Below are 26,670 nucleotides of genomic sequence, written 5' to 3' on the forward strand. Positions count from 1 at the left end.
TCGATCGCCAAATGTCATGTAAAATTAATAACTATCCTACTTTAATAGCATTTGGAAAGTGAAGCGTTTAGTGCGGAGCACATCTCTCCCATCACCCTCCCCCTCGGGACGCCGGACTGGCAGTCGTCGGCGCCACGACCACCAGCCCTCTCGGTACATACTTTAATAGCATAGCGTAAAACATGGCATGTGCAATACTAACAGTTAGGTCCAGGTCACTCGGTTTCAACGGAATATGCGCCATATTAAATGGTTATTGTTTTAGTAATAACCGATCTGGTGTTAATAAACGTATTAAATTTTTTTTTACTTTTTGTCCTGTTTTGGATTCAAAAATAATGGTCACCGTACCTATACATCAAAGAATACAATTACCTTCTACATGTACATTTGAGTATCACAAATACGTGGATAATCTATACGTAGCGCAGAGCTCTATGGCAGAGCTTTAATCTCCTTTTTTTCAGCATGACAGCCGTACTTTTGCGATTCAATCACGATTCAATAGTTGTCAGCGTCGGGCTTATAATTGTCTCAAATAAATCCAAAAATACCACATTTACATTTATTGTTCTGCGAAACACTATTAAGGCTAGTGCTAGCAAATTCTCTCAGACTGAACCTGTGAACTAACCTACTACTACTCGACCGCGCGTAGATGGAATAGCCCCTTGAGCTCCAAGCGGAGTAGGAAAAAAAATCATTGTAATTTGTGTCCAAAATCGTTTAATCATATCTATCACAATATATGATAGTTATGTGTGATAGAAGTTCTTGATGTACTAGCGTGAATGTAAGGGAGATATAACATAGAGCACATAATGAACATCCGACAGAAATGAGACTTCTGTGTCGATGTAATCAATAGGTAGTCGTTTAATGAAAACGTAATACTTGAATTTGGGTTGCGGCAGATTACGCCACGCACCGACACCATCACCTTACACCATCACCTTACACTCACAGTCTGCCCTGGATAATTACAGTTTAATTTCTGGTTCAGACATGTTTTTGAGTGACAAAGGTGTATTGTTATTTTCCTATCTGTTCGCTTTTTACCTAAGGGGCTATTCCAGCTATGTCTGGGATGAGCTCACAGGCTCAACATGAGTGAATTTACTAACACTAGCCTTAGTAAGACTTGAGCAGATCCGGCGAGAAACTTAGTGGGCTAAGAAGTGTATCAGTCGGTTCATGTCCGACATACCCGCCTCAATCTGCACCGCGCAGGCAGAAGTCCGGCGATATCCTACTGATCCAAAAATAAACTATTCAGATTTACAAATTGCCTCATGGTCTTGGAGAAATTTTATTTTAGTTCTTATTAAAATAGATTATCGATTCATGCAGCGCCTCTTCTCTAGTGATGCCAAAGTAAATCGACTAAAATGAAAACATCAAACACTGGCTGGAAAAGACTTTTCCTTCAATCCTAGCTATAAATCAAACACGTGAAAATTTCATTCTTTTTGAATCAGACACAAGACACAAACAATAACTTGCTAAATTAATAGTATGTCCACTATATTTCCATGATTTGACAATACTTTTAAAATAAAAAATAACAGGTAAGCGCTTCATTTAGTTTATTCCAATTCAAGAGTATATTTAGACAAATACAAACAATCTTATTTTTTTGTTGCATATATACGCTGCTTTGAAATGCATTCTAGTTAAACTCAATTTAAATCCACCTAAAGTTTTGTTTATTGTCTCAACTAAAGGTGAAAATACTAATAAAAAAAATTTACATTATGATACCTTGTGTGAAAAGATGACTTTATACTTTATCATAAAAACCCCAATTTCAAACTTTACGACTTTACGATAATTTTCTGAAAACCTATTAAAAACAATCGACTATCGGTACGCACACATTGATGCTACAATATTCTGCGCTGTAGATTTCGAGCCTGCTGTTTGTTTTATTGCTATTTCAACTAGCACACGGGGAACATATCGCTCTGTTTCTTTTTTGCAAATTAGATTGGACGACGTCACTGACCTGCCGTTCTCGATCCCCACCCTCAAACTCACACTTAGAAATTTTCATCTGATGTAAACAGTAAACGTATACACGTAAACACATACTTTACATGTGTACTAATATGAGACGGTGTGAGTGAAAACAGGTTCTGCGTCTGTGCAATGTATTGATGTAAACATTATAACGTCATATTGTTTCATTCAGTGCGTTTTGGAGACCGTATGGAAATCTTTGATGGCGCATTTAGAAAAAAAAGTGATCAGCTGTTTATGAAGAAAAATAGAAACAGTGAAAATTTTATACGACTTCAATCCGAACAGTTTAAGTATTGAATTTATGTTCAGAAAAAAACTCTTTGTTTCCAGTGATTCTTAATTAAAGGTCAGTATTTTTAATTCGTACAAGTTTTAACGAGACAAAAGATTTATATGTATATTGACATTGTCTTTACGAAGCATTAAGATTTCATATTATTATAATAACATAATGTCATTTAAACTTTAAAAATACCTATGTTCTATAATATAATAAAATAAACTCATATTTATTACCAAATTTATAAAACAACAATAAATCATTAAACGTGTATTTAAATGTGGAATGATAAATACAATAAAATATAATACACGATAATGCAAAAACAAAATTTAATTCATTCATTCGCAGTCGCACAGATTCGAGTGATCTCTGATAGTACAATTACTTAACTTAAATAATAATACGTATTTTTTTTAAGGTAAATAAATTAGTGTGTTGAGTTTCATTTCACGATAAAATGAATAATATGATGACATTTAAATCAATTTTAGTAGTAGTGATAGCAGTGGTAATAGTTTGTATTTTTAATAAACAGAAAAAAGCGCAACTTATTTGTAAAAAAAAATGTGATTGCGGGCTTGTCTTTCAAATTTAGAATTTCGTTATCTGTTAAAGTAAAAGAGTTGTCTCGTAAATTACGAGTCGAATATAATGTTATTTAGGATATATAATTAATTTTGAATATCTTGAAAATACGCTGCAATGTATTAGGTTTTCGTTTCTTTGGAACTCCTGCGTTTGAGTTTATCTAATCTCTTAAAACAAAGAATGCGTATCTAACACATGTATAAAAATAAATTTACAATTATCTAATTTATGTGGTATTCAAATGTCCGTGACCTACTTTAACAAAATTCGCATAGGACAATACATACAATGTTACCCTTACCAACATTATAAAAATATTGTAAATCAAAATTTTAAATTAATTCTTTTTTCGTTGACTGCCTTTACTACACTATAGTAGTAGAGTTATAGTAATATCGCACTAGCAATATCACAAAAATCGTAGAAAACCCCGAATCGTGTAAAAACTACATAAATTTATCTATCGTTTTTGTCACAGATATACAATTTTAGCCAATAGCTTTTAAATCTGAACAAGTATAAAACAAATTACGTACATTTTAAACTTATCACGCTGTTAATCGGACACGTTTGGCCCGTTAGGTTAAAGTTTAAAAACTTTGACATTGAGTTATATGGAAATACTAGCGACCCGCCCTTGCTTCGCTTCGGAAACTGTAATTTATTATTGATTTCTTCACTATTTAATGGATGTTATTATAGATATAAACCTTCCTCTTAAATCACTCTATCTATTAAAAAAAAAACGCATCAAAATCCGTTGCGTAGTTTTAAAGATTTAAGCATACATAGGGACCGAAAGATATTGGGACAGAGAAAGCGACTTTGTTTTATACTATGTTGTGATACGGGATAGGAATACATACGTCCATTTACCACCAAATATTCTTATAGACATAGGCTCTTAGCATAAGTATTGACTTCGACCGAAAATCCAACGCGGAATATCTTGTACATACAGTAAACAGAATAACTAAACATTAAATCGACAAGGAAGTCAGGAGGCCGTCTATCGAAAGACAAAATAAAATTTATTAGTGCTTAAAATAACTAGTAAATATTTAGGTACAAGTGTGTAATCGATATATTTATGTTTCTCATTAAATAAAACCATTGACGAGTTTGACAATAGATTAAATACATTTTTACATACATAGATGAGTCGATTAACTTACAGCTTACCTGGTGTTAGGACCAACCATAGACATCACAACGTGAATATGACATGAAGTCGATGTCTAAATTGTAAAGTACTCATATAACAGCTGTTTCGATCAACATACCGAAATGCACGCTGCAGAAAAGGGATAGGACGCTGATAAACTACCCATGCGGGTAGCCTAGCCTAGTCCTTATGTCCTAGCTCCGATAAATGTAATGGAAATAAACTAGTAATCAATGTCAAATCGTTATTTAAAATCACCATCAATTAATCCATCCGTCTTTATACGCGATACATCTGTTACTGATATCTAATATGCTATTAAATATGTACTAGTATCGGTAACTAAATAAATATGCGTGTAGTATTTTTTCTTCGGTTTTCGCGACTCGTAAATATTATTAAAATTACTTTTTTTTATTTTTTTTTATTGCCCCTGTAGGCAGACGAGCATACGGCCCACCTGACGGTGAGTGGTTACCGTCGTCCATGGACTTCAGCAATGCCAGGGACAGAGCCAAGCCGCTGCCTACCGTTTAATACTCAAACTTACTTTTACGGTTTATTCTCGTGTTTTTTTTAATTGTCATTTATTGATTCCTACGTTTTGAGTACTTTACAGCTTTCTCTGTCACAGACGATGATTGTCAAATTTATTTTTACTATAACAATCTGTGTCAAAAAAAAAGTAAATCCAAATTACATTTAAAGGACATGAGTGACATTTGAAATTGACTTCTTTGAAAAATCTTTTTCATGGCCCTTAGTTGCCCGATGTTTATTCGAAAAGCTCCTGTAAATTCACCGACACGTGAAGCCCTTTACGTCATACGCTTTATCTGCAAGTCGACCTTCGAGATTCTCACAACTCGATTTACACAGATCCTAAGACGCGCGGTGCTGTGACCTAAAAAAATCCCTTTGTTTAATGAATGCGATCAAGAGTCGGATCTTTTGATATTTTAAAATATGACGCGGGCCTCATTGAAGTTTGCCGAATTTTTCATAAATAAATTCATATTTAAATTGGACAAGTTTAGGGTAACTGTTGTGATTGCAATTCACAATCTACTGTAATATATTTTCCTATGTTACGGGTACTAGTAACATAACTAGTAAAAAATAAATACACCCAGACTCTTAACACAATAACTTTGACAAAGATCTGTTGACTCAGTAGACCGACAGTAGACGGAGTCTAAAGAGACGATCAAATAGTGCAGTATTAAAATACTGAAATTTTCAAAAGAGGCTAAATCTTCGCTAATCGTTTCCGATACCAAAAACTCATTAACAATTCTAGTTTTCATACAAAAATATTAAATCTATTTGATATGTATCAACATTATTACAATAAAAATAAACAAAATATGTAACAGATATAATAAATTCGGACCAAAATACTTACATAACGATGTGTATATAGGTATAATGTGTATAGGTTCTTTTTTTGTATACAAAATTTAAGGAACTACAGCAACTAGGTCATCTAAGATAAAATCTAAGTTTCTGTTTCTTTAATTTTTTGTTTCGAAATATACGTTTGTGTAATATAGGATATTGTGTGTATGTTTTATCGTTATTGCCTTTATAATTGATGATAGTGATCGCACAAAAGAGAAACAAGAAATATCGTTTGTCAGCCTTGAGGTACTTACTACTTGCTACTTACTTCCTCATAGTCCGCAGTAGTATCATCTAAATGTTCCTTCTCTAATTTCTATCTTTAATTTTATTATACACTAGGTGGGCCGTGAACTCGTTCACCCATCCAAACAATAAAAAAAAACCTCTTGTTAATAGTGTCCAGATTTACTTCTAAACTTAGATAAGAGTAGCCGTACTCGCCCGCTTCGCTGGGTATTTAAAATTAAACATTATTATTTATTGTCATTATTATTAGGGAGACCAACACTCATATAAATATTAGTCTATCCATTAAGTAAATGTATTTTCTACATGGATACCAAGTTTCAAGTCAATCGGATGCATGGTTCAGTAGTTATAACGGAACACCCGTAAAAACCACTGTAGATTTATATATTAGTATAGATTCTGTGAGTTCACAGTGATTTCTGTCACGTCCGTGCTCATGTTTCCCATTTGATGACCAATCATGTAAAAGCCGATGCATCAATGCGATTGAGACTTCAATATCAGGTCTATGCTAGGTGAATAATAACTATAATATTAAAACAAAAAAGCCACTTTTAATAGTGAGTCTAATTAAAGTATTTTTTTATCCCGATTAACATACATATTAGACCCAAGTAAAAATATCATTATATTGTTATCGGTTCTTGATGCGTGTGTAAATTTTCAAATTAATCGTACATTTTGAAGTCAAATAAAATTGCGTTCGAACATTCCATATAAACAGGAATTGTACGCGCCCTCCTTTCTGGCTGAGCCCATGCTCGTCCACCTGTCGTGGTGAAATTGAAAAGGCCTCAGGGTCACCAGTAATCTCTCAATCATAAAAAAAACATTGTACGTGCATACCAAGTTAATAAAAAACGTGTTAACAAGACATATTCGCAATGCCTTTAATCTTCTATTCCGGCCAATCATGGACATTATATTGCGCAGTATTGTTATCTAGCGTCAGGATTCTGTAGTCTTTTTTTTTTGCAACCATTCCGCAATTGAAGGACATAACAAATTAGTCAGACTCATACATAATTCGATGCTGAAACATGCTTAATGTACCTTATTAGTTTTTTAAACTGGAAATCCAAATTAATCCAATTGAAAGTCTTACATAAATACGGTCTGTTTACAAAGACCTGTAAAACCAAACATTAGGTTATTAGCGCTTAATGTAAAAAAATGTTTTTTTTTTATTGCTTAGATGAGTGGACGAGCTCACAGCCCACCTGGTGTTAAGTGGTTACTGGAGCCCATAGACATCTACAACGTAAATACGCCACCGACCTTGAGATAAAAGTTCTAAGGTCTCAGTATATTTACAACGGCTGCCCCGCCCTTCAAACTGAAACGCATTACTGCTTCGCGGCAGTAATAGGCAGGGAGGCGGTGGTACCTACCTGCGTGGACTCACAATAGGTCCTACCACCAATAAATTTAATCTATGAATTAATCAGTAAGGTCAATCTATGAATTTCTATAAACAAGTCGAAGAAACTATTTTTCAGACACGTGTATGTTATTTGCACGCCATATCCTTATCTTCAACGACCAAACAGTTGCGATTTGTTTTGTCTCGCACGTAGCACGTTTCAACGATATTTTTAAAATGGCGAGCTATTTATCACGAGTGTTTACGTCGGTGTAGTCTGGCCCTCGCCCTCGTCGACGCCGACGCGACAGGGTATGCTACCCTCTGCCGTCTCAAGATTCCATTGTACTCGTGATAGGGCACGGCACACAAGAGAGTCATTTTAAAGTCTAGACTCTCTGGAACAAAGAACTGTGGAGTTTACATTGCCACAGACCCACAATCTTTAATCACTAATAGCAACTCTTAATTAAATTTGTTATCACTACATAGTATAATACATAGTCGCTTTCTCTGTCCCTATATATGTATGCTTAAATCTTTAAAACTACGCAATGGATTTTGATGCGGTTTTTTTTAATAGATAGAGTGATTGAAGAGTAAGGTTTATATGTATAATAACACCCATTACATAGTGGATAAATCAATAATAAATTACAGTTTCCGAAGCGAAGCGAGGGCGGGTCGCTAGTTTTTTTTTTATTTTTTTTTATTGCCTTTGTAGGCAGACGGGCATACGGCCCACCTGATGGTGAGTGGTTGCCGTCGCCCATGGACTTCAGCAATGCCAGGGGCAGAGCCAAGCCGCTGCCTACCGCTAGTGCCATATAATGTGTTGAAAATACTTTTGGTGTCAGCTTTACACATTTCCTTTTGGCGTATGCTTTGAGGGAAACGAGCACTTTGATCGTGATCACAAGGACGGACGAACAAAATCTATACATAAATCTTACAACTGAATTACGGAATAGTGTTTGTAAGCGGATAAGAGTAAATCTGGCAAAACGCTGAATCGACATTTTCAAGATAATCTTACGAACATAATTTATAATTGGTAGATGATAGCGCCTTGGTTCTGCCCCTGGCATTGATAATAATCATGGGCGACGGTAACCATTCACCACGAAGAGTTGCTACCATCACCACGATGAAGAGTTCCTAATCGTTTTCTATTTTTAGATCATTAGTGTTTCATAGTGGAAATATGAAACCTAATAAGATGTGAACTTGAGTTAATCAAACTTAATAGCCTAGTTAAAGCCATACGCTATGAGGAAATGACGATACTCTGCGAGTTATAAATTCAGTACATTCATTTGTCAATTAGTTCCGCGTGTAACTTCCGGTTGTCATCCGCATAATATAGTTTGCATACTCACGAATACTCGCGGGTATTGCAACTAACGTTATGTTACTACTTGCTATTGCGAGCGTGGTATTGCAAGCTCTTTGTTGCACTGGATTGTGAAAAGATGTGTATGTAATGTTGTGTTTTCGTCATGTCAGCGCGAGATCAGATCCAGTGTCATAAGACACAGAAAAAGCCGGTGATTTATTTCAAAGCCAGCTCGACGCCAAATGGTGGCCATATGTGTGGACAAAGACATTAATTATATTCTATTTCCAGTACAATAAAATTACAGCTGGAAGCTAGACAAACATGATCTAACAGCAAACCCAAATAAAAATTAAAATAATATTTTTATATCCTTATCTTGATTAGGATATTAGGCCAAATTAATAAACTTATTGTCCTTGAAACGTGTACAAAATTTGAAGATAATCGGACTTCTTGAAGTTGTTTAAAATTACATTGAATTACATTACAATAGATAGGAATCAAACTAATAAAAGCGTATTCCAAAGAGAATATTTGTGGATTTTCTTTTGTTCGTAAATGTTTTTTTTTATGATTGAAGGATTACTGTTGGCCCGGAGGCCTTTCCAGTTTCACCAGGACAGGTGGGCGAGCAAAGGCTCAGCCAGAAGGGGTGGGATTTGCTAACAGCTACTCGAGCGCCTCCGAAGGAGACCTAACAACTCAAGAGCAGCTGCTTCGCAAATGAATCTACTACCGGATCGGAATCGCGACTTGCTGAGAAGATCCGGCGCGAAACTCAGCGAGCTGATTCATGGGTTAGGTTGCACGGCGAACTCTTTGTCGAGTTCGACGAGTACGGTTACCGGGGTCCCTAAGCCTCGTAAAAGTGCGCGTTGTTTCATCGTTTTTCGTTTGACTAAATATTTTTACAGTAGCAATTGTTATATACACGTTCTGAAGGCTTCTTTGGCGTCGTATCAACGTACGATATTTGGCTCGCGGGATGTTTCAACGAATGCTGAGTATATTTTCGTATTTGGCGGTTTGAGCGCTTTGAAATAAACTACAATCGTTTTGAAGGTTAATCGTAAAAGCGATGTGTTTATTATAAACAACGATGCACAAGCGCTGTGACCTTGTTAACTCTCGCTTTCGGAGTTATCCAGCGAATGTAACTGAATTACGTATTGAAACCGAGCGCGTAAAACAAATTTATCTCTTCTGATGTCATTTGTTTTTCCTCACACAAAACAATTATTGTTTTTTTTTTGTTTTGTTTTTGGATTATATTTCGTATCCGATGTTTTACGTAATTATGGATTGTATTTGCTGGTTTATAGGGCGTATCGTGAACCAGAACGGATTAGGACCGCTATCCTGCCTATTTTTATTGCTAAGCAGACGGTTTGGCCGGCTTAAAGGGCGGGGTAACTATGGCAATACAAACGAGACTCGTATCCCCTGTCTCGAGAATATCTGTGGGTGTTACTTTACATTAGTGTGCTTAGTACGAGTTGTAACGTTCTCGATAGCGTAAAAGTTAACTCAAATTTGTATGCAGTTGGAACAGCGCCCCTAGCGGCAAACGTAGGCAAGCGTTACAACTCCATACAAATTTGAGTTAACTTTAACGCTATTGAATACGTTAAAAAACTCGCACTAAACACACTGATGGATCACGAGCTTGTAAACAAATTTTTGTAATAAATACCAAGAAATAAAATGTTAAGTAGATGAATATTATTAATTAAAGCGTGCGTCCATACATTGGAAAATGAATAAAGCGCGCTATTGCCGCTAATTACAGCGGTGCCCCTTAAACCTTTTTGTTATAAATACACGTATGTATGTAATATAAATTTTCCGTGCGACTCAAGGTTCGAATTAATGTCATGTTTAATTCCGTCGGTCGCTCTATAGGTACTGACTACCAGCGCTTAACGGATATATCATAAACGACGAGTATTAGTTAATATCTACAATGAATCCACAGCAAAACCTTACCGACATAATTACTTTCTACAAATATTAAAATTTATTAATTTCGTTGGCGCTACAACTCTTTGTGCATTGTCCTTCCTCTACGCTCTATCTCTTGGTTCCATCATTCTCAAAACTTCCTAGATCGGCCTTGTGGTTTTCCTTGTTAAGCCCAGTTGATCGCTCTCTTCCGAGGTCTCTTCTCCTCCAATCTCTCCAAGGGCCCTGTCCACCTGTTGTTATTGCCTATTATTCTGCTCTATTATATCTCCACATACTCAAATATATCAAAACAATTTGTGATTTCTACCTTACTCCTCAATGTCGTCGTGCCATCAAGTGTGATCTCCTCCGCTCATCTACGCTAAACAAAAGAAGTTCAAAATTGCGGAAAGTATTATTTGATCTAGAATAATTGGTCTATTGCTTTCTGAACCTTTAGGTCGAGCATTCAGTAGAAATTTGAACAAAAAAAAACATGGTATGAAAGCGACAATGATTAATTAGACGCATCAGTTATCTGTTACTATTTAGCATAAATAAATAAGCATATCTCGAAGATTAAATTTCGATCGTAAACCAGTTTCAGTATCTTTGTTCATTTGTTTTGATCAGATCAGACAGATAATTTTTAATTATAGACAATAAACGCGAAGAGTATAATTATATCTTAAACAAAATATAAATTATTATCGGAGTCAAATTGATCAAGAGGCTTATTAAAACTACAACAGAACAATTAATAATCATATTTTAAGGCAATTTTTGTAATCGAATCCCAACCGGTCGCAAAACGAGTTACTTGCCTCGTAGAGTAAAATGTCAACCATGTCATTAACTACGTCTGTAAAATAACTATTTGCCATGTAATTAACACTGATTTTAAGGTTTTTTTATCTTGCTTTTTCATAGTTTTAGACAAAGAGCTGCTTGCGTCAGTCTCTAATCTATAAACTGACTGCCGGTCGATTTGTGGATCGGTTGGTACGTAATATTACAAACCAACGAACAAGCGGTCGTATATTTATTAAAGCGAATATACCTGGCGTTGCTTGGGTCATGTCATTTAACATGCATAGGTATTCTATTTGTCAATCCAGGTTGTATCATTGTGCGAAGTTTCACAATGTCCAGTAGTGTTATCGTGAAAGTTTAACAAAGAACCATTGATTCTCACAAATATTGTATTAATAGGATTATTACGTAAAACAACAATAATTTTGTATCATTGTCATAATTTGGAAATAACGACGAAGGGAAGATCTTCAACCGAACGGGTGAAATTGCTCGGTAGACCGACGGTCCGAATGTTGTTGTTCGGAACTTGTATATATGCAAGCTTTTCTTGAAAATGTCGTAAGTGAGATTCAGGTATCAGTCAAATAGTATCCCTGCAACCTTCCGAGAGTATTGGGATACTTGGGGTCGACATTTCGAGCGATGTCCAGTTTCGGAGTCATTTGGAAGGCAAAGCCAAGTTGGCGTCCAAAATGCTGGGAGTCCTCAACAGAGCGAAGCGGTACTTCACGCCTGGACAAAGGCTTTATAAAGCAAAAGTCCGGCCTCGCGTGGAGTACTGCTCCCATCTCTGGGCCGGGGCTCCCAAATACCAGCTTCTTCCATTTGACTCCATACAGAGGAGGGCCGTTCGGATTGTCGATAATCCCAGTCTCACGGATCGTTTGGAACCTCTGGGTCTGCGTAGGGACTTCGGTTCTCTCTGTATTTTATACCGTATGTTCCATGGGGAGTGCTCTGAGGAATTGTTCGAGATGATACCGGCATCTCGTTTTTACCATCGCACCGCCCGCCATCGGAGTAGAGTTCATCCGTACTACCTGGAGCCACTGCGGTCATCCACAGTGCGTTTCCAGAGATCTTTTTTGCCACGTACCATCCGGCTATGGAATGAGCTCCCCTCCACGGTGTTTCCCGAGCGCTATGACATGTCCTTCTTCAAACGAGGCTTGTGGAGAGTATTAAGCGGTAGGCAGCGGCTTGGCTCTGCCCCTGGAATTGCTGAAGTCCATGGGCAACGGTAACCACTCACCATCCGGTGGGCCGTATGCTCGTCTGCCTACAAGGGCAATAAAAAAAAATCTTTTTTTTTAAGAGATTTTATGACCTGGTAAGTAAGACCTTTAAGTCATGTCTTATTTTACTTTATATTCTTAATTTAATGAAAAATGATAATATGGAGTGAAATGAAATGAAGACGATTAATTTGAGACATTAATCAACTGGGATGAAATTTAATGGAATGAGATTATATGGGATGAAATATAATCGCAGTAAAATGGTGGTCATTTACTGAGATTTTTTCAGTGGACTTTTTGGAGGAACCCGAGAAGTTACGTCCAGCAGCTTTGTTTCATTTTCCCACATTTGTGCACTTTCACAGATATTAAACAGTTAATAAACCACCATTATTACACATTTAAACCTGAAGAAACACTAAATAGACAAAATAAAACAAATCACACAACTTCACTCCTCGCGTTCCCGCCAAAAAGTCCTGTCAAATATCTTGTGTTTTTGTAATCGCTACCCTCCAACACAATAATATAAATGTTTAGAATACATACACGATGTGTGCGAATCATGGTATCGATGATTACACAATCGATGGTCATCAAAAGTTGGCCAACGCTCGATCGCGGATTGCGGTAGTGCGCAATGATTTTACATTACGCGCTATTACTAATCTGAAACAGGTTTTTATGTCGTTTAATAATACGCGTATTTGGAATCGGTGGTTAATTTTGTAATCTTCACTAGTGGCAGGGCGTATTGTAAGCCTGCACGGGTAGGTAGGTACAACCGTCCTGGCTATTTCTGCTGCGATACAAATAATCCAGTTTGAAGGGTCAAAACAGTCGTTATACAGTGGAAAATTTTGGCACGTGTCTCAATTTGTGATAACTATAGGCTGCATTAACAACACAACATCCAGATGGATCGTAAGTTCGATGACTTATTTGTGCAATAAAAATAAAACAAAATTTGATAGAAGTATTCTAATGGTATTAACACTTTACCACCTCCTGCAGTCGTGCTCCTCTTGTCTAAGGGTCGTGGCCATCTCCATCCGTAACTTTGGTCCTCGCGACTTTATGCCATCTCATTCTGTCATCAGCTACTCCGAGAGTATGAAAACCTTACGAAGCTTTACCAATTAGGCATTTATTTACCATCTAAAGTTATACCGGCAGCGCACTTAATCAGTTATGCAAATCCACTCAAAAACTCTTCTCTGAAGCAAATCTCACAATAGAATGGATGTTTTGCCTTCCTAAACATCAGTCAATTAGTAAGAAGTGCAATATCCTACTGTTAATTAAATAAAGGTGTATTAAATCGTGACCTTTTCTTAACTTATTGTTAGTTTACATGCGAACTATTTATTTGACAGGTTCGATTAACAATTTATAATAAACTAAGCAAGTACTTGTATACCATAAACAGAGTCGTAATTGGATACTATAATCAAAGTGGTAATTATTATTCACAATTGTCCAATTGAAAACAAATTGTTAATCGAATTTTGACCTTCCATTAAAAATTGACACGATGGCATTTTCAATTTCATTTAATACAACAGTATGTAATTAAGTTTAAGTACACTGTAATTTGACCTTGAATGGAATCACGAGCGCAGACAACGCTACATTAAGCAACACCCTTCTAATTATTCCTGGTGATCAATGTTATTCTTTTGGTGAAGTCGGTGGTTTTTGATTGAGCAAAATAAAATTGAGATAAGTCGTGCAATACTGAGCTGTTAACTTTTACCTTGCAATTAGTACAAATAAACCCGAAACATTTTAAAACATGATGAAATTGTTCAGATTGCGACCAGGTTTGCACATCCACAAACCACCGCTAGCTAGTAAAAATAATTGAAAAATAAATGAAAATCACCATGGTAGATTTCACCACTAAGATGAGGAAATGGTGCCCTTGTGAATACAGCAAGGTTTTGTTGTGAAATGGAGAGAAAACATTATTGTTGATGATGATGATTAAATGTATATAATTGAGTAAATCCATTGAAATAAACAGTTTTTTTTTTGTAAAGCCTTGATAGTAAATTGTACTGAGTTCCGCTAGGCCGATCATATTAAGTACAAATGTCGTTTTGCCTTCATTATCTTAGTTTGGATTTATATCGTCGATTGCGCACGCGTTCAAACTGAAATGGAAACCATGAATGAATAACTCTGCTACACAATATCTAACAGCGAATTTATCTATTTGTTTTAATTAGTGGTTTATTTGTTGCAGCTGCGGTCATGCCGTCGCTTTTGGAAGCCCTTGAGCGCAAATACGGCGCTAAGGGCGAAGTAAATCCATCAATTGACGACATGCCAGTTGCCATATTTGTGCCTAAACGCTCCCCGAGACTTAGCGTACCCACACTGCTAGTACTCAACGATTGCGATATAGACTGTGCCGGAGATGCATGTATACTAGCAGATAAATGTGCGGACGTTGTTGAACTTGATCTAGCTAACAATAAATTAACTGAATGGCAAGAGGTAAGTGTAATTAATATTTTATGTCAAACGAAGCAATTGGTCCCAGATCAAAAATAAACAATGTAGCAATAAGCGCAGCGTTGCCAAACTTACTTTCTGCGATGCTCACTGTTCTCATAATTGTCTAGATTGCATTCTATATTGTTGATGTGTTTTCCTAGATATTGCGTGACTATAAACTAATAGTAGATGATACATATAGACGATTTATTGTTTCAGGTGTTTGCAATATTAGAGCAGACTCCACGAGTTCGATTCCTTAATTTGAGTTTTAACAGGCTTTCGGCTCAGATTCAAGCAGCCCAGTCATTACGGCCCAGATTGGATAGTTTGAGCTATCTGGTCCTTAACTCTACCTATGTTAGTTGGCCAAGTGTGCATTCGTTACTCAAGGCTCTCCCAGCTCTCGAAGAACTGCACTTGAGCCTCAACGAGTATTGTTATGTGAATTTAACTGGACAAGAAGTCGACGAAAAGGATCGTTGCGATGCATGTTCTCGTTTAAACGTTGCTGATGTCACTGAGCCAGTTCATGAGCAGCTAAAGAAACTTCATTTCTCCGGGAATCCAGTCAGCAGCTGGTGGGAGATTTCCAAATTGGGTTATGCCTTCCCCAATCTGGAAACGCTCCTCGTTAATGAATGTCATTTAACAACCTTAGAGCCAGATCCTTGCGAGAAGTGTGGAGACGAAAACGGGAACAAAAAGAGTCACGATGCTTTCTCGTGAGTATGTTTGCGTTAAATATAATACGTAACCTTTAATTATTTCAGTAATGTTTTGCCATTGACCTACTAAACTTTTATTATCTGTTCATTACATGTTGTAGTTGTACGATTATTTCTTTGAAACTTCATTGTCATTTTAGACATTTACGCTTCCTCAATCTGAACAACACCGGCTTGGCAACATGGGATGAAGTGGATCGGTTGGCGCGGTTTCCTGCCCTGAAAAGTTTACGAGTTCAGGTAATATTCAACTATTATCATCTCTGTGTACTATAGATATCCTCAGACTTTGATTACTGTTGTTAAGAAGCGTTGGCCTCGGCTGGCTTTATATACACATGGCCGGAAATTAGCAGACCTATTTGCGGTACGCTTCATGTAACACATCGAAATTATCCAGACGCTTCAGGTTACGGGTTTTCCGAGTCCGGATTAAAACCGCCCGAGAAGCGGGTTTCGAATATTTTCGAGGTCAAAACAGATTTGCTCGTAATTATAATTCTGTCGAGTGTCGACCTAGTTCGTGAATGTATACAAATCCCACCGAGCGGTCCTGTGCCGTTGCAAAACGCTCTATTCGTGTATCCCTCGGGAGCAGTCGATGCGGGTGAAGGTCTCCCAGATATAGAGGCGTCCCGGTTGTCGGTTGTGCAACGCGAGCTAACACTCCGGTCTGAAGCACGCGTTATTTCGTCACGTCCTCGCAGTCTCGCGCCGCGGACTCTTTATAGGCACGTTGGCCTTGATACGATTTGCGTTACGATACATCTAACTAGTGTTTGATGTTCACTAATCAGGGACGAGAATACACGCTTTAGGAAATCATAGTGTTAATGATGAGTTCTTTTTAAATTGCATAGGTTGACCGGGCTGAATGCCTACACATTAAAAAAAAACATTTTTTTTATTGCTTAGATTGGTGGACGAGTTCACAGCCCACCTGGTGTTAAGTGGTTACTGGGGCCCATAGATATCTACAACGTAAATGCTGCCACCCACCTTGAGATATGAGTTCTAAGGTTTCAGTATAGTTACAACGGCTGCCCCACCCTTCAAACCGAAAAGCATTACTGCTTCACGGCACAAATGGGCGGGGTGGTGGTACCCATGCGGACTCACAAGAGGTCCTACCACCAGTAGACACACACCTTGAGACAAGTCTAAGTCTCAGTTGTATAGTATAATCTCTGTCTCACCCTTAAAACCGCAGCACAATCGAGTTTTACAGCATAATAGCAAATAGGCTTATAAGACGCCCTACCACCAGTGGTTTTCAGGTCATTGCTAAACTTGACCTGTATACTTAATAAAATCTATAATCAACTCAACGATTGCCTACGCCCAGTTTTTGCACTTTATTCTTGGTTAAAATGTAACGCAAATTGTTTTTTTAAATCGTAATCAATTTGCACGACAAAGCAAGATTACGTAACTGTTCTCCGATAACAATAGTAGGAAGAAGACGAGTGTATTATTTTTTGTGTGGTCACAATCAAGTCAGGTTCAAGGTCGATTTAGCAACAAATATGCCTAAGCGTTACAAATAAACTAATCTAAAACGTAATACGTGTTTTGCGGATGTAATAATACATACGCCCTTATGAAATAACATTCACGCCATTTTAATGATTAAAACCAAGGAATTAAGATACAATTTACCGTGATCTACAATTGTGTGACCGTCACGCAAGGCGCAATGTGAAAGTTACGTTAAACAAAAGCAGTTTGTATTAATGTATAGTATAAATATACGTAATGCCGTATCCTAGATGATTCAGTTCATAACTTATATAACTCCTTAAATTCATACTACAAAAGTTTGCATTTTTTTTCCTACCTATGCTGATAGCCTTAAGAGGCTATTTCAGCTTCACCTCAACGTGTAGGTGAGCTCACGGTGCTCAAACCGTAGTGGTGCTAACACTGGCCCTAGCAAGAGCAGTGCTTCGCAGAAACTAGCACCGAATAGGAAACGCGACCCACTGAGAAGATCCGGCGAGAAACTCAGTGGGCTAAGGTTTGCATTATGGTCTCCACTTTTATGCAAGAATAACAATTTACAATAAAAATAAAACGTAAATAAAGGTATATGCTACTGAAAATATTATTTTATAACAAGACTTTAGTTTATTAGGAAACTGGTTGCTTTGATGTTCTTTGTTTGGTCCAAGCAAATTGATACGTAAATAACAACGAATCAAAATATGAATCACGAAAAAAAAGAACTTAAAATATAAAAATGTCGTTGATAGGTCATTCACTTGAGGCTGTGCCGAGTGCTGACCTTGTCCGTGTCACCGTTCAGATGTTAATACGATGTCAATAAATCGAACGATACTGAAAAGAATTTCGAAGTTAATGATCGATCAGTAAAGAATTTAAGTCGTTTCAAACAGTTCATCAGGTCAATAGACACATTTTTTTAGAATGCTGATGATGATTCATCCGACCGATTTTGGCCATGGCGACCACTTTGACTCCTATCCGTCGATTGGGCGGTCGTGCGATCGAAGATGGCTTATATAGCCAGCCTATCTTCGCGGCAAAACTCCTTGCGCATTGAGGGCACGTAAGCACGCCGTTCTTATAATTATAGGTTATGGCAGCAGGCAGGCGGGCCTTCAACTGGTCGCGCTTGTAATCAAGGTCAGCTTTACGCTGATCCTCGAACTCGCGTACTTGGCTGTTCACCATCCTGCGCCATTCCGGCCGCTGTGCTGCCAAGCGCTCCCATTGAGAGGGTTCTATATCACATCTCTTCATGTGTCGTTTGACGACATCCTAATCGTACTAGGTCTTTCTGCCGTGAAAATATCATGTTTTGCGCTTTGATCCACGCAGAATCTCTTACATAGAACGCATCACATTTGGAACTGATGTCTTATGTATGAGCATCGCTAAGTCCGTAAATACCCCACATAGGCCATCCATTACATTACTGTATGCTTTTCGATTACGTCCAAAATTTGCGAAAATCCTGGCAAATAGCACCGATGAAGGAGGTCTAAGCAGTGTACATCTTGCCGCTGGTGTGACTGTGATTGTTGAAACGTGATGTTTTAAATCCATTTTTCCCGTTTTGAAGGGTCGTCAATAACTTTCTGAATGCACACAAACACACACACTTGACCTCGTGTGATTAAGCATGAGCGGCAACATTTTACATTCAAAACTGTAGTCTACTATTACTGGGTATGTTCCTAACCTTGGAATTTGGCAACGCTCCATTCTCAGCTCGAAGTTCAGGGAACAAACGCCGAATGCAACTTATAGAAAACGGCAATGAAATCTTGCAAACTGTTGCGATTTTCGAATGAGAAACGACCTCCACAAACGTACTTAATTAACATCGCGCTAGGGAATCTGGTTTATTAAGCCGCAAAGGAATATCTGAGATCTGAATTATGTATACTGTATACATAATACAGTATACAAGCAATGTATACAGTATACATTGCATCTTAGCATTAATGTAACATCTAAACATTGGTCAAGATGGGCAGGCAGCTCACAGCTCACTTGACCGCGTCCGACACCAAATTGATATGGCGCCCTATGTGTCTATACCGAGCGATGCGGATGGCGCCATTAAATTGCGCCAGTGGTTAAAAAAATCTATGGAGATACGGACCTAACGCATGTATCATTTTTCTATCGCCTGGCGGTGACGCGTTTTGGCCTGTAAACAGCTGTTAAATAATTCAGACTACAATCTCAAGGTGGGCATATTGGCATTCACGCTGTGATTAGCGTTTAAGGTATTCTCTCTGCCTATTTATATTTAAATTGCAACGTGCACCACCAAAACACTACAACGCTACTGCTGGTCTCATCGAGATATAATATTGTGTTGTTGTAAATCTCAACTGGATTGTAAGGACGGATTGAGTACATTTCGAACGAGAATCCTATTGCTTCGTAGGAGACGAAAAATGGTAAATAGCAAATTCGCAGCATCTGTAATGCTGTACGAGTATTAAGATTATGTCGAGAGTAAATCGTAATCTAAATATACAACATCATACATATACTTATTATACCACATTATTATTATGCCATTATCTTGTCATTATATTATGTCTGACATTACGAAAACTTTACAATTTTCTTAACCAATAAATAAACGCGAAAATAAAATCGTGAAAATAGTTTAAACTATATCTATGACTAGCGTATACCAAAGAAAATTTACCATAATATATTGCGGCATGTGTAAACGATATATATGGCAGTATAATATTATTATAAATGTAGGTGGTGCAATCATCTGCAATGACCTTCGAAGGGTGGTCGGCAAGAAATGGATGAGATTAACCGAAGATCGGGCTCTAGAGCGTAAATTGGGAGAGGTCTATGTCCCACAGTAGGCGACAGTGGGCTGATGATGATCATGATAATGTTGACCCCTTTTCTCTAAAACACATATCAACCTGTTTTGTTTGTAACCAATGCTAAGTTAGGGAATGAAAAAAAAACCGAGCATCACTCAACTTGATAACTTTTTAATTTCAACATTAACGATAAAGCATCTGGTCATAACATAAGTTTTCTTTCAAATCCAAATTAAAAAAGGCTCTAAGACGGTGCGATTGTATCTTTTTAAAGTGTATCTTTAATAAAACTATTTTATTTATACCAACTGAATCTTTATTGGGACGTGAACCTTTTAAAGTTTGAAAGGTTCGTTAAATTACAAGTTTGTTCCGGGTGTTGGACCTACGGGTCAGTTCACATGTGAATCATTATTTATCGGTTGAACGTTCGCGCGGTGCATTCGATTCAAACCCACGCCGCCAGTTCTTTGAATTATTTTTGCATCGTGCGACGTTATTTATCAGTATTGACTTGTTTCGTTTGAATCTACAACTTGTGATGTTTTAGTAATTATATAGTTTTGCGCGTTTGCGCAGTTACTCGATGATCGTTCTGTGGTGACGTATTGTAATTAAAAACCTAGTCCATTCGCTTAACATTTATCACGGACATACCTTTTTTTTATTACTTAGATTTATGGACGAGCTCACAGGCCACCTGGTGTTAAGTGGTTACTGGAGCCCATAGCCATCTACGACGTAAATGCGCCACCCACCTTGAGATATAAGTTCTAAGGTCTCAAGTATAGTTACAATAATAATAATAATAATGTTTTTATTTCAAGTATCCATGACTCATATAAATTGTTAATAAAACTTAGACCTATGTTAGTAGTTATATTTACATCACAATGAATTACTGTGGTAACATCCCATGGGAGATGGCACCACAGCGACCCATGTATATAAAGTCCAGCCTGCTTGCGATCATGCTCAGGATACTGTTGGAGCTGGCCCTCACTCTGTTTACCAGAGATGCACACCTCTTACGCATGGTAGCGTAAAAACAATCTATGTGCGCGTCTGCAAACATCCCTGATGCGCTACAAAAGCGGGGCAACACCACCAGCACCCTAAACGCGTTATTGTATTGAACACGGAGAGCATTGTACGATCTTTGAGTATATCCAGCCCACAAGCTGCACGTGTAAAAGTTAGTACAGTAGGCCCTAAAGAGGGTGACCTTGACTTTAAGTGAACACCGTGCAAACCTGCGAGCTATCATGTTTGCTCTAACCGACAACGCTCTCCGCTCTCGTTCAATATCTTCATCATCTTTGAGATCAGGGGTCAACACATGGCCGAGATATTTAAATTTATAAACTCTTGTCAATGGCGTTCCGTTGAGTACTACGGGAGGTATTTTATCATGCGTCCCACCCCTGGTCTCAAAGACCATGATCTCCGACTTTTTACAGTTGTACACCAAACAAATGGCTGCTCCATCCTTCAAACCGAAATTCATTACTGCTTCACTGCAGATATAGGTAGGGTGGTGGTACCAACCCGTGCAGACTCACAAGAGGTCCTACAACCAGTAATTACGCAAATTATAATTTCTGGGTTTAATTTTTATAACACGATGTTATTCCTTCACTGTGGAAGTCAATCCTGAACATTTGTTGAGTACGTATTTCAACTTATTATACTTAGTATTTATTATTTACAAAGTATAACAGTATTACTTAGTATTGGTAGCCAACGACACGCCCCGGCTTCGCACGAGTGATCCAGAGTATTCTGCTGAATGGATGCAGCGGATGCCAACATAAAAGGCACTAACGACCAAAATTTGAAGTTTGCCTCAGCGGCTATATACGGCCAGCATGTCCTTTTAATCATTCAGGCCTAGCATACGTCATCGCTGCACTGACACCATTCTCTCGCATATTCTCTTTATCTATAGATAATTCGATTACTCTTTACTTCGTTCATATACAATGAATACATCTTCTATAAAAACAGCGTAAATATAATTCAAAAATATTAAATTATTACATGAATTTGAGTATTATATTATTACGGGCAGATTACTAGTACTTGTAGCCATCCCTCTTATCTGTTACTTACTTATGTAACCTACAAAGATTGGCTATCTTGTAAGGAAGAATGGATGGAATGGATTAATTAATGGTGGTATGACCTCTTGTGAGTCTGCACGTATGGTACCACCGCCCTGTCTATTATATTATATCTCAAGAAGGGTGGCGTATTTGTGTTGTAGATGTCTATGGGCTCCAGTAACCGCTTAACACCAGATGGGCTGTGAGCTCGTCCACCCATCTAAGCTATAAAAAAAAAGTTGTAATAAATTCATGTAATCAAATGTAGATACGCGGTGTGTCAGGTCGGGTCACGACAGTTGACCCAGAAATAAACTACGTAGCTGCATAGGTCGCTTGTGTGCCACTGCCTGCATGCAACTTGGAAAACGTGCAATAGTTTATATTTATACCCGGTGAAAGTTTCCAAGAATTGATGAGTTTCCCTTATTTACGTACGAATACGTTCTGTTTTGAATGACTGTTATCTTCCATCTTGTGCAGTTATTAATTAATTAATTAATGTGTATTACGCAGATGGATGCATGGAGAATTATTTCCCACGGACATTTACATGTTTAGCATTATTACATTCGTTCAAAGATCACATGTACTCATGTAAAATTTTCACCGTCAAGTTTTACCTACAATATTTTACAAATCTAATTAGACGAAAAACCTTTTATACTGGCTTTTAAACCGATTATTAGGTTTTGTTAGTGATATTGAGTTTTTTTTTTTCCTACCTAAGCTGGTAGCCTTGAGAGGCTATTCCAGCGTAACCTTAACTAGTAGGTGAGCTCACGGGGCTCAAACCTGACGACGTTGCTAATACGAACCCTAGCAAGAGCCGTGCTTCGCAGAATCTACCACCGGATCGGAAACGCGACCCACTGAGAAGATCCGGCGAGAAACTCAGTGGGCTGTGTCTGTGGGTTAAGATATTGAGGAATGTCGGAAAAATCATAATTAACTACTTTTACGTGAAGGATCAATTTTTTTATTATTATTATGTCAATAATCTTTTACTACTTTACGCACTACTTTTAAATTTTTATTATCATTATATAATTTCCGACGTTTTTTACTTTACACTATTTTGTGGTCTCACGGTTGACTATGGTATTATTCGTTGACATTTGAATATTGAGCTAACTAGCGTCTATTTTGTTCGATTAACAAATATTTCTAGACTTTTCATTTCTGTGTGAAATAGTATAATTACAATAAAAGGGCCAGATTAAACCGTAAAAGTAGCTTTAATTATGTCGAAACCCGAAAAAAATGTTTGGAATATCATTTTTAGTATGTGTAATTTCTGTATGTGTATGTATATGCAGTCTACTGGAAATACATACATAGTCTTTGTCTAGTTACCGGAGACAAGACGACGACGACCTGACTCGCCCTATGAATAAATTTGGTTTTGTGGGACACTGCATATTCTGAATGTAGTATAGTTTATGGAGTCATGGGTATTAAGACGTTCTTGGAATTGCTAAACTCGACCGACATATTGAGATTCGAAGAAATTATATTTACATATTATACCTAAATGAGATACAGAATCATAATAATTCACATTTAAAATTTACGGCTTTAATAAAACCTACTTTACGTTTTTGGGGAGGCGTGCTTTTATCTGCGAGAATGCGGGAATTGTGGTAAAAGTTATTGATGCGCTGATCATGAAGTGTGAAGGCTGCAATTGTTTCGTCGCAGGTCACCAGTTGTAGGAATATACGACAAAGGGAAGATCTTCCACCGAGCGGGTGATATTTGCTCGGTAGACCGACGGTCCAAATGTTGTTGTTCGGAACTTGTATATGAGTCGACTATTATCAAAGCCGGCAATCTGACTTTTGGACAATGATTGGTAAATCAGAAAAACGAATTATTGACTTTGTATTCCATTGGCAGTCACAAAACTCTTCGGAACGACATCTTAGATAAATAACAGGTTAAGTATTAACCTTTATTTAATGCAGGTTTTGAACCGTATTCTTTGAAGGAGACGATTATATTCAAATCAATCTATATTGACATATCAATAATTTTTTTTTGTCCAAATGCACAGATTGCCACCTTTGATAATAGACGACTCATATATGCGCTTCATCTTGATAATGTCGTAAGCGAGATCCAGGCATCTGTCAATTATCTTGCGTTGTATGATGGCTACCCGCCACACGTTAAATTATGTTTCTTAAAAATACTTATGAAGACATTGATAATCTATATCTATACTAATATATAAATCTACAGTGGTTTTTACGGATGTTCCGTTATAACTACTGAACCGTGCATCCGATTGACTTGAAACTTGGTATCCATGTAGAAAATACATGTACTTAATGGACAGACTAATATTTATATGAGTGTTGGACTCCCTAATAATAATGACAATAAATAATAATGTTAATTTTAAATGCGCAGCGAAGCGGGCGAGTACGGCTAGTAATTTTATGAATTTACGCACGTTCAATTGAAACTGGTTCCTATTCGATGGCAAAAACATGAGTAATTTATTTGCGATTAACAAACATGATGAATGAATATACGCATTAAGACAAGAAAAATATGTCTGTCTGTAAATTATTGATATTTCCGTAATTTGGTTTAACTAGTAACCAATACAAGTCATGACGTCACTAGTAGCTTTTTATTGCATAGACGGACTAACGTAATCACGACACATCTGATACTAAGTGCTTACCGAGGCCTATGGAATGCCGCTAGCCATCTTGATAGACTCTCCCAACTTTTAAAGAAATAGGCAAGGTGGTGCCGCGTAACAAAATGCTCTACCATCAGCAAAAGCTATACCTTACCTAATTTTATTCGTGTAACAAAAAAAATACTCGGTTTAGATTTTAACAGCTAATTTCACTTTGTTAATGAAATTGATTATGAGCTATAAAATTGAACGAAAGAAATATGTTCATCGACGCGAACCAAAGAGTCATTCGGTACCGTTACGGCTTGAAACGGATACGTTAATTATTTTGAATTTGTTTTGCATTTATTCTCACACATGTAGGGTGGTCAGTGACGGTGACGCCCTTACCGAACGAATAATAAAATCGATAACAATATCGATTTGTTTTTAAAAATAAAACATCTATCTCACGCGCCGCTGCGCGCGTGTAACGAACTTACGTGCGTGTAAATTATTCATTAAAGTTATGTGTAACTTGCGCTGAAATTACGGAAAGCGTTAATACGAAAGAAATTAAAAGAAAATAAGTAATGCTCAAATGTATATATATATAAATGAATTGCTGTTCGTTAGTCTCGCTAAAACTCGAGAACGGCTGGACCGATTTGATCTTGAATTATTTGTGGAAGTCCAGAGAAGGTTTAAAAGGTAGATAAATATGAAAATGCTCGGAATTAAATAAAAATAACAATATTGATTTTCCTTTGATGTGTCCCCCGTCGGACGGATTTTTTTTGTTTGTTTTAAGTTTATTTTATACAAAAGTTTAGGTCTTTTATTTATCGATTGAGGCACTACGAAGTCTGCCGGGTCAGCAAGTAAAGAAGAAAAACATATAATGGAATGATAAAGTAACGATTATGTATTGATTGAACTTAATGATGATATAAGTGTCGGTCGTTGAGTAAGATTTATTGTAAATATCTTTTACCTTTATAACCTATATATTTCGTATTAGAATATAATAAAAAGGGCTATTAGAAAGCGGCTAGAACAGTCGAAATTGAATAAAATATATGACGGTTGAGTACGACCACAAAATCGATGATTCGCAATTTGAAAAGGAAATGTACTCTTTTTGGATTGCACGCAATGTAACATAAAAGATGACGCGCGACCACCTAGATTTCCCTTAATAGGGAATTATACTTGCGAAATATGAAGTTCCTAAAACCACGAACGTATGCGTAAGCGTTGGTGGTAGGACCTCTTGTAGGTCCGCACGGGTAGGTACCACCACCCTACCTATTTCTGCCCTGAAGCATAATGCGTTTCGGTTTGAAGGGCGGGGCAGCCGTTGTAACTATACTGAGACCTTAGAATTTATATCTCAAGGTAGGTGGCGCATTTACGTTGTAGATGTCTATGGGCTCCAGTAACCGCTTAACACCAGGTGGGCTGTGAGCTCGTCCACCCATCTATACAATAAAAAAAAAGATTTTTTTCTATTTATGTTAGAGTAGTAAACTGAGACAAAATTAAAAAGAAAACTCTCAAACTGAAATAAAAGGAAAATTGTTTACTAACAATTTTTTTGTTGTACTAATCTTATATTTTGTGAACCAGTAATGTAACCCAAATAGTCTGTTTAGTGACCAAAGATAATATTTTATGATGAAGAAGAACACGCAATTAAAATAAATAGAAGATTAATTTCCCCTAATGGAGCATCTATTATGAAAGTTAGCGCTCAGTACAATATATATCAAATCCTCCTACGATATTTTCGTACCGCCTCCAATGACCTCAGTCTCACATTTAATGAACTGAATGACTAAACTAGTTAACGATAAAAGTTGTTGGATTTTTTGGCTTAGATGGGTGGACAAGCTCACAGCCCACCTGGTGTTAAGCGGTTACTGGAGCCCATAGACATCTACAACGTAAATGCACCA

The 26,670-nt window shown here is 37.3% G+C and overlaps 1 protein-coding gene across 1 annotated transcript in view; it reads left to right on the forward strand.

Moving 5' to 3' along the window:
- Positions 1–2,086: 2,086 nt before the first annotated feature.
- mlt (tubulin folding cofactor E like protein mlt) overlaps positions 2,087–26,670 on the forward strand; it is a 33,172-nt gene continuing 8,588 nt past the window's right edge. The window contains exons 1-4 of the mRNA XM_089735035.1: positions 2,087–2,368; positions 14,660–14,913; positions 15,133–15,638; positions 15,782–15,881. Of these exons, the coding sequence (XP_089591161.1) occupies positions 14,668–14,913; positions 15,133–15,638; positions 15,782–15,881 (852 nt within the window). The 5' untranslated portion in view covers positions 2,087–2,368; positions 14,660–14,667. The remainder of the gene's footprint in view (positions 2,369–14,659; positions 14,914–15,132; positions 15,639–15,781; positions 15,882–26,670) is intronic.

The sequence above is a fragment of the Bombyx mandarina genome, chromosome 18 (assembly GCF_030267445.1).
Source record: "Bombyx mandarina strain Sakado chromosome 18, ASM3026744v2".
Classification (NCBI taxonomy): Eukaryota; Metazoa; Arthropoda; class Insecta; order Lepidoptera; family Bombycidae; genus Bombyx; species Bombyx mandarina.